General features: G+C 42.4%; 2 protein-coding genes across 2 annotated transcripts; both read right to left on the bottom strand.

Moving 5' to 3' along the window:
- Nucleotides 1–391: 391 nt before the first annotated feature.
- Nucleotides 392–2,133, bottom strand: LOC121909651 (tripartite motif-containing protein 16-like). Its single transcript, XM_042430188.1, has one exon. The coding sequence runs from the start codon at nt 2,060–2,062 to the stop codon at nt 392–394; it is 1,671 nt and encodes a 556-aa protein (XP_042286122.1). The 5' UTR covers nt 2,063–2,133.
- Nucleotides 2,134–8,595: 6,462 nt separating this feature from the next.
- Nucleotides 8,596–10,427, bottom strand: LOC121909652 (tripartite motif-containing protein 16-like). Its single transcript, XM_042430189.1, has one exon. It carries the CDS (start codon nt 10,302–10,304, stop codon nt 8,634–8,636), a length of 1,671 nt encoding a protein of 556 aa, XP_042286123.1. The 5' UTR covers nt 10,305–10,427; the 3' UTR covers nt 8,596–8,633.
- Nucleotides 10,428–12,150: the final 1,723 nt, after the last annotated feature.

Below are 12,150 nucleotides of genomic sequence, written 5' to 3'. Positions count from 1 at the left end.
GTTTTATTGTATATTTCTTTATAAAAATGTACAAAGTGGTGAGAACAAAATACCTATGATAAAGGAAGGTCTGGTGTTTTCTCAGTGGAGGAGAAACAACAACACACAAATACATCAATACAAACATTAAACTAAGATTTAGAACAAAGAGAAGTTTAAATTTTCATCTGAAGAAATGTCAGTAAAAGTTAAAACATCATCATGAGCAGTGATAGTCTCCATGGATGAAAACACACAGGAAAAAGTGACATTTAAAGAAATTATTACAAAAAAGTGTTGATAATCCCAGTTTGATTGACAGCTGATCTCTGCAGTTCAGAAACACTGGAGACAAAGAAAATGAAGAAATTCAACACAGAATCTGACACATGAAGTCTGAAATGGTTTCTGTCTATTTGAGTTTACAGAACTCAGCTGTGTCTCCAAAATAATAAAACCAAAGTCCAGCATAGAGAGGCTGAGTGAATGTGGTCTGGACTCTGTGGAGGAGAGTCATGGTTTTAGAGACGCTGTAGAAGGACAGAATACCTGCTCTGTGATCCAGGTACACTCCTACTCTGGAGGACCGAGGACCTGAGACGGGAGTTGAGATGTTGTTGAACCAAAACTGATAACTGTCAGTGTCACAATCTAACGCCCAAGATTTGTCATTGTGTCCAAAGTTACTTTCATTCCCTGCTCTGCTGATATTCTTGTATGCGACTGCTACATAAACTCCTCCCATCCTGCTCCACTCCACCTCCCAGTAACAACGTCCAGTCAGACTCTCTCTACTCAGGACCTGCCAATCTGTACTGAATCTGTCTGGGTGACTAGAATAAGACTGTTGTTGACTCATGAATGTTGCTTTTCTGTTCCCCTCAGATAATAACAGCTGTGTGTTTACAGTGTTTGGATCCAGTGTGATTTCACGTGAATATTTTAAGAATCCAGCTCTGGTCTTGGGTTCTGGTTGTGACAGTAAAACGTCCACTTCAGTCACTGTCAGTGAGATGTTTGTCCATTTCTCCTTCAGGATGTCCTGTAGTTGATCTCTGAGCTCTGACACAGCTGCTGCCACATCCTCAAAGTATCTCAGAGGACGGATATCGATGCTTGATGAGTCTGTAGGTTCACTGAGTTGTGACAGTGAGGGGTAGTTGTGTAAAATCTGGGTGTGATCCTCTGTGTGTGAGAGCTGCTTCAGTTCAGCGTCTTTCCTCTTCAGCTCAGTGATCTCCTGCTCCAGCTTCTCCTGAAGCTCTTTGACTCGACTCACTTCAGTTTCCTGCTGGGATCTGATCTGCTGCTTCACATCAGAGCTTCTTTTCTGAATGAGACGGATCAGCTCAGTGAAGATCTTCTCACTGTCCTCCACTGCTTTATCAGCAGAGCGATTGACGGCCTCCACCTCCTGTTGAAGCAGCTTCACATCTTTCTCTCTGTCCTGGATTCTCTGCTGGATGTTTTGTTGACTCACCTCGAGCTCTCTCTGCCTCTCAGTCCTTTCTGCTGCAGCTGAGACTGTGTCGTGGCCTTTATGCTCATCCACAGAGCAGAGAGAACAGATACTCTGCTGATCAATACGACAGAACATCTTCATCACCTCATCATGATGAGAGCAGATGTTCTCCTGCAGCGTCTTGGAGGGGTCGACCAGCTTGTGTTTCTTTAATGGAACTACATCATAGTGAGGCTGGAGGTGTTTCTCACAGTAAGAGGCTGGACACACCAGACAGGACTTGATGGCTTTCCGCTTCCTCCCAGTACAGAAATCACAGGCCACATCTTCAGGTCCAGAATAGCAGTGATCAGCAGGAGCAGCTTGGAGTCCAATCTTCTTCAGCTGCTCCACTAAAGCTGCTAACATGGTGTTTTCCCCCAGGACAGGCCTCGGTGTGAAGGTCTGTCCGCACTGAGGGCAGCTGTAGATTTTCTTCTCATCCTCTTCATCCCAGAAGCCTTTAATACAGCTCATGCAGTAACTGTGTCCACAGGGAATAGCCACCAGATCCTTCAGTACATCCAGACAGATAGAACAAGAGAAAGCTTCCCGGTCCAGCTGAACTCCTTGCTGCGCCATTTCAGCTCTCAGTGTCAATGACTGTCTGACTTTCACTTTCTTAGAAATGAAACTAGTTTGAGCTCTGATCTAAACAGCATGTATTTCTGGAGTGAATGGAGGCTGACAGCTCCCTGCACTTCACCACATGTTGGTTACACCCATCCTCTGTGGGAACAAGGAAATGTGTGGACAGAGTGGAGCTTGTTGTGTTTTAGAGCAGGAAGAAGAAGGAGTTATCAAGCTGTGATCCATTCCAGGAAGAGAAGCCATTTGAGAGAGACAATAGAATCTATCTATCTATCTATCTATCTATCTATCTATCTATCTATCTATCTATCTATCTATCTATCTAACTAACTATCTAACTAACTATCTACTTAAAAATTCATCTCGTCACTTGTGCACATCATGAAAGCAATTTCTCATCCTTTTGAACAAATTGCAAATGCTTTGGCACATTCATGCAAATGATTATGTAGAATTGTCTGCTGTTTCCTACATTATCAATTGCTTATGTCATGTTGAAATGTATCATACTGGTTCTCTAATAGTTTTACCCCCCAAAACATCTAGACATTAGTTCATTACATGCAAACTGTTGTGATAACCTGTTGAGCACATTTTCAATACATTTCTATCAGACTGTTTTTGTAAATGTGTCCTGAACTGATGAATTGCTCTGAGGTGAATCTTGACTTTCACTAATGACGGGGAATGTGTGAAGTGTTAGATCAAGCAATGATCAACCAGTTCTCCAAATAGCTCAGAGCTGCATCTCATGAACCTTCAATTGGCAAGCGCATATAGACAGAGCACAACACAGTGTTACAATTACTGACAATGGAAGAACAACAGGGAAATGAACAGGGTCAACGGCTGGGAAGAAGAAGAGGAGGAGTAAGGCTGCATGGAGAAGGGTGGGAAGGCCAAACAGAGGAAGAGGTAGAAGAGGCCAAGGACATGTTTGTAATGAAATACATAAGAGCCACAATTGTGGACCATGTTCTCAATCATGGTCTTACAATGGCCGAGGCTGGTCGAAAAGGGCAGCCAAACATTGGGAGAAAAACCATGTCCTCAGTATATATATGTATGTATATGGATAGATAAATAGATAGATATAGATACACACACAGTGATATTTTTCTTAAGTGTATGACAATTATACAGAATTGTATTGACAGCTCCCTGCACTTCACCAAATGTTGGTTACACCCATCTTCAAACTGTAGATCTAAAGGGGAGGGAACAAGGACATGTGTGACAGAGTGGAGCTTGTTGTGTTTGAGAGCAGGAAGAAGAGGGAGGAGTTATCAAGCCGTGTTTCATTCCAGTGTACCTGTTGCGACACTCACAACATAACAGTGGATCATCCAGAATTGTTGGGTTTGGGTTATATCTACAGTGTAAATACTAGAGTTTAATCTCAGCTTCTTGTCCAGCTGCCACAGAATCTATGAAACCAAGTCTATATAACCCACTGAGGGCTGCCTTTGTTTCTTAAACAGGAAAGTGACTGGGGGGTTTTTCACAAAGATGAAACCAACATGTAAAATTGCTCCAATGTTTACACTATGAAATGCTCGTGTGAAAGGGCTTGTTTGTATATTCAAAGTATGAAGTAACAAACACACAGAGAATTATAAGCTGACACTGCAGTCCCCCTCAGCTCTTCTGAGTGTTTCAGCTTCTTTCAGCTCATTGTTTCAGTGTTAAAGTCCACAAAGTTACTGTTTTGGTTCTTAACAACGTTGCTTCCAGCCACAGCAGCAACATTCAGCAGCTACAGTCACACATCTTTTACTCAGGAGTTGTTGCAGACAAAAACAGACCTAAAAAGAGAGTGAATGTGGATTTAAATTTGTCAAGAGGACAGAAAAATGGAAATAGGCAACTGTTTGGTAACATGTTCACCACATCAACTGTATAAGGTGATAATACTGTATTCTGCCAGTGATGTTTACAGTGTGTTCCGCTGCCCCCAAGCTGCAAAAAAAATGTATTAATGCAGGTTGAAAAGAAAAACACTTTAAGTTCCCTTATTTAGCATTTATAATCAGTATATAAACATTTAATAAGTAGTTTATAAAACACTATAATGTAGTTGTAAGCAGATAAGGACATTTCAAGTGTTTGGTAATGTACAGTATTTGTCAACAATTGTAACTTCTCCTATGAAGACATATTTTATATCTTTACAGCTGTGTTTCATTGTCCATTCCTCCCTTTGGACTGCAACCTTGTCATGGTGGAGAGGCTTGGGTATTCCTGTGAACCTGAGAGCCACGCCGGTGGGGGTTTATATCCCCAGTAGGTTCAATCATACCGGACAGGTCAAGGGGGAAGAGTCAGATGAATGCAGTCCCCGGTCCTCCAGGCTAGGGGGTTGGGTGTGGGGCTAACTACCTTAGCCCATAAAAAAAAAGAGCGAGTTACAAAAACGTTGATGAACAAAAACCAAATCACCCATCTGGTTGACGAAGGTGCCCCAGTAATGGGGAGTATGATGCTGCCCAGCCAAACCTGCAAGGGAGCTTGGAAGCCGATACACCTTCTGATGCCAAAGAAATTCATCCATGTGGGTACATGGAACATTCGAACCATGTTCCAGGCTGGCAAGGCTGCCATTATTGCCAAGGAAATGGCACGCTACAATCTCTCAGTCCTGGGCTTGGCAGAAACAAGATGGACTCAATTGGGTGAGGTCAAGTTGGCCAGCGGAGAGTCCATTATCTACTGCGGACATGAAAACGCAGGAGCCCACCATACAGAGGGAGTAGCCATCATGATGACGACGGACGCTAGAAAGGCCATGACTGCATGGAAACCCATCAGCTCTCGCCTCATCTCTGCAACCTTCCAAACTAAGAACAGGAGAGCGAAAGCTCACATTATTCAGCTACGCACCCACCAACGATGCAGACGAAGAGGTCAAGGCCAGGTTCTATGACAGCTTGAACCACCTACTTGGAAGTATTGGAGCCAGAGACCTCACTATCCTGACGGGGGACTTCAACGCCAACATTGGAGATCAAAATGATGGATATGAGGTGGTGATGGGGAAACATGGAGTGGGAGACATGAATGAAAATAGAGAGATGTTTGCGGAGACCTGTGCTAACAATAATCTAGTGACTGGAGGAAGTGTATTCCCCCATAAAACAATCCACAAAACAACTTGGGTGTCACCAGACCATGTCACAGAAAACCAAATTGACCATATCTGTATCTGCAAAAAGTTTAGAAGGTCCATTGAAGATGTCAGATCAAGAAGAGGAGCAGATGCAGCCTCAGACCACCACCTCCTAGAAGGGAAATTCAGGCTAAGGCTGAAGAGACACCATCAAGCCATAAGTCAGAGGACAAAATACAACACAGAGTACCTCACCAATGCTCAAGTGGCAAAGAACCTCAAAGAGGTCCTCTCAAGAGAAAATAAAGAGCTACATCAGAGGAGGATGGAGGGATGGACCATAAATGAAGGGTGGGAACACCTAAAAGCAGCTTGGAGCTCAACCTGTGAGGAGGCCCTTGGGAAGAGGACCCGAAAGCACAAAGAATGGATAACACCAGAAACCCTCAAAACAATTCAGAGGAGAGAGCTCAAACAAAAAGTGAGCACTTCAAGAACAAGATCTGAAAAGGCATCTGCCCAAAAAGGAGTATAACAGATGCCACAAAGAAGTGCGTAAGAACATCAGGAGAGACAAGAGATCACAGGTGGAGAGACTAGCCAAGGAAGCAGAACAGGCAGCAACTCAAAGGAACATGAGGGAACTATACAACATCACAAGGAAACTGTCTGGGACATATCCACATACCAATAAACCAATTTTAGACAAAAGCGGCCAACTGATCTCAACTCAGGAGGCACAGCTTGACGGATGGGCAGAACATTTTGAAGACGACCTGAAGAGGCCAGCGTCGACAGACCAACCATATATCCTCAAGGCCACGATACCCCTACAAATCAAGTGTGACAGACCAACAAAAGTGGAAATCAGGGCAGCAATCAATCAACTAAAATCTGGCAAAGCTGCTGGACCCGACAATATCCCACCTGAAGCCCTGAAAATAGATGCCACCCTGTCGACAGACATGCTCTACGGTCTCTTTGGGAGAATTGGGAAGAGGAAAGGACATCATCAGAATGGGCAGAGGGGCACATTGTGAAACTGCCAAAGAACAGTGACTGCAGCAAGTGCAACAATTATTGAGGGATCACCCTACTTTCTGTACCCAGCAAAATCTTAAACCGGGTCATTCTCAACCGTCTCCATGAAGCTGTGGACAAGAGGCTCCGGGACCAGCAAGCAGGATTCAGGAAAGATCGTTCATGCACAGAGCACATAGCAACATTACGTATCATCATCAAACAGTCTATCGAATGGAACACGTCCCTATACATAAACTTCATCGACTTCGAAAAAGCATTTGACAGTTTAGACAGGACATCACTATGGCGCCCAATGGACTACTGTGGGACTCCCACTAAAATCACAAACCTTATCAAAGCATCATATGAAGGAACATCATGCAAAGTCATCCATGCAGGCCAACTCTCCCGGAGCTTCAAGGTCAGGACAGGTGTAAAACAGAGATGTCTCCTTTCTCCATCCCTGTTCCTCCTGGCAATTGACTGGATAATGAGAGAAACTACAGAAAGGAGGAAAAATGGGATCCAGTGGACACTGTGGGAGCAGCTGGATGACCTTGATTTTGCAGATGACATAGCTCTGCTTTCACACACACAAAACCAGATACAAGAAAAGACAGACAGACCTACACCAGCCGCATCACCTGGTATACACCTTGGACTGACACCCAATACAGCTAAGACACAGATCATGAAGATCCATTCCAAATCCAGCAACCCCATCCTCATAAACAACGATAACCCGGAAGAGGTGGAGGCGTTCACATACTTGGGCAGTGTTGTGGACATCACCGGAGGGACAGAGGCTGATATAAAAAGCAGGATTAACAAGGCAAGGGTGGTGTTTAACATGCTCAGAAAGATCTGGAGCTCAAAAAACATCTCAACAAACACCAAACTGAGAAACAACAACGTCAAGCAGGTGTTGCTGTATGGATCTGAAACATGGAGGACAACCAAACAAACAACAAACAGACTACAGACATTCATTAACACCTGCCTAAGAAGGATATTCAAAATCTGGTGGAGAGACAAAGTAAGAAATGTGGATCTGTGGAGGAGAGCAGGCCAGGATCCCATTACCTTACAAATTCTGAGGATTGGATTGGGCATTCCCTCTGAAAACCTGCCACAAACATCACCCGACAAGCCTTGAAATGGAACCCACAGGGAACAAGAAAAAGAGGTCGACCCAGGAATAGCTGGTGGAGAGATGCCCAGGCGGAAATAACTAGAAGTGTGCTCAACTGGGGAGATCTAGCGGGAATCGCTAGTAATCGAGTGAAATGGAGGTGGTTCGTCAATGGCCTATGCTCCTTGGAGGAGCAAAGGGCCTAAGTAAGTTAAGTAAGTTCATTGTCCATTATCAGTTTATACACCAGCCTCCACGTATGGGTGCACACAGGAAGAGTCATAGTTGTTGATCAATATATTTAGAGCTGTAGCTAATCATAACATTCATTATCGATTAATCTGTCAATTATTTTCTCAGTCATTTAGTCAGAAAATCATGAAAAATGACGATCAGTGTCTCTCAAAGCCCAAGATGCAACTTAAAATGTCTTGTTTTGTCCCGTCCAACAGTCCACAACCCAAAAATATTCAGTTTATTATCATAGAAGATGAAAGAAACCATAAAATACATTTTACTTTATACTTCCACTCCACTACATTTCAGAGGGAAATATTGTATGTCTAATGTCTAAGAAAGCAAAGTCAGTATATAAACTCAGGAGGAAAAGTGCCTCAAATAAACTCTCATATTAGTTTCACATTTTCTCCAGAAGCTTTTAATAAGATCCAGAAATGAAGACAAAAGAAAATATTTTGTTCATTGTTGAGAAAAAGAACTTTATTCATTATATAAACCTTCAGTTTGTTCACACATCTAATCAGTAAAGTCTGTTAAATGACTCTTGTTCAATGATTTCATGTTCAGATTCACTTCATCCACACAATCACTTTGTTTAACCCAGAATGTCAGCTATGTACAAGAAAATAATAAATGATCTCCTTATTGATTATTATCAGGATAGTTGAAGTTTTATTGTATATTTCTTTATAAAAATGTACAAAGTGGTGAGAACAAAATATCTATGATAAAGGAAGGTCTGGTGTTTTCTCAGTGGAGGAGAAACAACAACACACAAATACATCAATACAAACATTAAACTAAGATTTAGAACAAAGAGAAGTTTAAATTTTCATCTGAAGAAATGCCAGTAAAAGTTAAAAGATTGTCATGAGCAGTGATAGTCTCCATGGATGAGAACACACAGGAAAAAGTGACATTCAAAGAAATTATTACAAAAAGTGTTGGTAATCCCAATTTGATTGACAGCTGATCTCTGTGCAGTTCAGAAACACTGGAGACAAAGAAAATGAAGAAATTCAACACAGAATCTGACACATGAAGTCTGAAATGGTTTCTGTCTATTTGAGTTTACAGAACTCAGCTGTGTCTCCAAAATAATAAAACCAAAGTCCAGCATAGAGAGGCTGAGTGAATGTGGTCTGGAATCTGTGGAGGAGAGTCATGGTTTGAGAGACGCTGTAGAAGGACAGAATACCTGCTCTGTGATCCAGGTACACTCCTACTCTGGAGGACCGAGGACCTGAGACGGGAGCTGAGATGTTGTTGAACCAAAACTTATAACTGTCAGTGTCACAATCTAACGCCCAAGATTTGTCATTGTGTCCAAAGTTACTTTCATTCCCTGCTCTGCTGATATTCTTGTATGCGACTGCTACATAAACTCCTCCCATCCTGCTCCACTCCACCTCCCAGTAACAACGTCCAGTCAGACTCTCTCTACTCAGGACCTGCCAATCTGTACTGAATCTGTCTGGGTGACTAGAATAAGACTGTTCTTTCCTCATGAATGTTGCTTTTCTGTTCCCCTCAGATAATAACAGCTGTGAGTTTACAGTGTTTGGATCCAGTGTGATTTCACGTGAATATTTTAAGAATCCAGCTCTGGTCTTGGGTTCTGGTTGTGACAGTAAAACGTCCACTTCAGTCACTGTCAGTGAGATGTTTGTCCATTTCTCCTTCAGGATGTCCTGTAGTTGATCTCTGAGCTCCGACACAGCTGCTGTCACATCCTCAAAGTATCTCAGAGGACGGATATTGATGCTGGATGAGTCTGTAGGTTCACTGAGTTGTGACAGTGAGGGGTAGTTGTGTAGAAACTGGTTGTGATCCTCTGTGTGTGAGAGCTGCTTCAGTTCAGCGTCTTTCCTCTTCAGCTCAGTGATCTCCTGCTCTAGCTTCTCCTGAAGCTCTTTGACTCGACTCACTTCAGTTTCCTGCTGGGATCTGATCTGCTGCTTCACATCAGAGCTTCTTTTCTGGATGAGACGGATCAGCTCAGTGAAGATCTTCTCACTGTCCTCCACTGCTTTATCAGCAGAGTGACTGACGGCCTCCACCTCCTGTTGAAGCAGCTTCACATTTTTCTGTCTGTCCTGGATTCTTTGCTGGATTTTGTGTCGACTCACCTCGAGCTCTCTCTGCCTCTCAGTCCTTTCTGCTGCAGCTGGGACTGTGTCGTGGCCTTTATGTTCATCCACAGAGCAGAGATAACAGATTCTCTGCTGATCAGTACGACAGAACATCTTCATCACCTCATCATGACGAGAGCAGATGTTCTCCTGCAGCGTCTTGGAGGGGTCGACCAGCTTGTGTTTCTTTAATAGAACAACATCATAGTGAGGCTGGAGGTGTTTCTCACAGTAAGAGGCCAGACACACCAGACAGGACTTGATGGCTTTCAGCTTCCTCCCAGTGCAGACACCACAGGCAACATCTTCAGGTCCAGCATAGCAGTGATCAGCAGGAGCAGCTTGGAGTCCAGTCTTCTTCAGCTGCTCCACTAAAACTGCTAACATGGTGTTTTTCCCAAGGACAGGCCTCGGTGTGAGGGTCTGTCCGCACTGAGGGCAGCTGTAGATTTTCTTCTCATCCTCTTCATCCCAGAAGCCTTTAATACAGCTCATGCAGTAACTGTGTCCACAGGGAATAGTCACCGGATCCTTCAGTAGATCCAGACAGATAGAACAAGAGAAAGCTTCCCGGTCCAGCTGAACTCCTTGCTGCGCCATTTCAGCTCTCAGTGTCAATGACTGTCTGACTTTGACCTTCTTAGAAATGAAACTAGTTTGAGCTCTGATCTAAACATCATGTGTCTCTGGAGTGAATGGAGGCCGACAGCTTCCTGCACTTCACAATGTGGTGGTTACACCCATCCTCTGTGGGAACAAGGAAATGTGTGGACAGAGTGGAGCTTGTTGTGTTTGAGAGCAGGAAGAAGAAGGAGGAGTTATCAAGCTGTGATTCATACCAGGAAGAGGAGCCATTTGAGAGAGACACTAGAAACATAGTTAAATATTAAAGAAACAAGATAAACATAAATAACTTAAAAGTATGAAGTAAAAAAGTACACACACACATATACACACTATCTATCTATCTATCTATCTATCTATCTATCTATCTATCTATCTATCTATCTATCTATCTATCTATCTTTCTATTGTATATGTATAAAAAATAAATAACTGTAAATGAATTAAAAACTAACTCTTTAAAAAGTTCTTTCTCTTTGGGATCAAACCCTACATTATGAGATCAGTGCTCATCCACATCTGGCCTAAACATTTTCACACTAATGTCAACAGAAAGGTGGAAATTGATGGAGCCAATACGAAAAAATAAGGAGGAACATGATGATTTGTAGAGGACCTGGCATATGTCATCAGTATCGTTAAGAAGCAATGAACTCACATTCATCAGTATCAGGACCTGGTGGAGGCTTGTTCCTTTTTTTTTAATTTTGTTGAAAGGAACTTCACCAATGCTGCTGTGGAGAGATAATAAATAGCAACTCTATGATACTGAGCAGCTAAAGCAAATTAAGAAAGTATATTCAGAATGAGTCCATATGAATTCCTGAAATGAATCTTTTAAATATTCCTTATGGCCTTATTCATTTATATTATATTATCATCTGTTTTTATTATTATTTATTCCATTTGATTTACTTACAGTTTTTACCAGAACAGAATTGAAATTCTCAAAACTACTTGTTCAACCCCCACATCATCTCGTCACTTGTGCACATCATGAAAGCAATTTCTCATCCTTTTGAACAAATTGCAAATGCTTTGGCACATTCATGCAAATGATTATGTAGAATTGTCTGCTGTTTCCTACATTATCAATTGCTTATGTCATGTTAAAATGTATCATACTGGTTCTCTAATAGTTTTACCCCACAAAACATCTAGACATTAGTTCATTACATAAGTCATTACGTGCAAACTGTTGTCATAATCTGTTGAGCTTATTTTCAATACATTTCTATCAGACTGTTTTTGTAAATGTGTCCTGAACTGATGAATTGCTCTGAGGTGAGGCTCTGAGTTCTCCAAAATAGCTCAGAGCTGCATCTCATGAACCTTCAATTGGCAAGCGCATATAGACAGAGCACAACACAGTGTTACAATTACTGACAATGGAAGAACAACAAGGAAATGAACAGAGTCAACAGCTGGGAAGAAGAAGAGGAGGAGTAAGGCTGCGTGGAGAAGGGTGGGAAGGCCAAACAGAGGAAGAGGTAGAAGAGGCCAAGGACATAGGCACGTTCTTGATGAAATACGTAAGAGCCACAATTGCGGACCATGTTCTCAATCATGGTCTTACAATGGCCGAGGCTGGTCGAAGAGGGCAGCTAAACATTGGGAGAAAAACCATGTCCTCAGTATATATATGTATGTATATGGATAGATAAATAGATAGATATAGACACAAACACAGTGATATTTTTTTTGTATGACAATTATACAGAATTGTATTGACAGCTCCCTGCACTTCACCACATGTTGGTTACACCCATCTTCAAACTGTAGATCTAAAGGGGAGTGAACAAGGACATGTGTGACAGAGTGG

This window comes from Thunnus maccoyii, chromosome 13, assembly GCF_910596095.1.
Source record: "Thunnus maccoyii chromosome 13, fThuMac1.1, whole genome shotgun sequence".
Lineage (NCBI taxonomy): Eukaryota > Metazoa > Chordata > Actinopteri > Scombriformes > Scombridae > Thunnus > Thunnus maccoyii.
The sequence above is the reverse complement of the archived record's forward strand: the minus strand, read 5'-3'. Positions and strand labels throughout refer to the sequence as shown.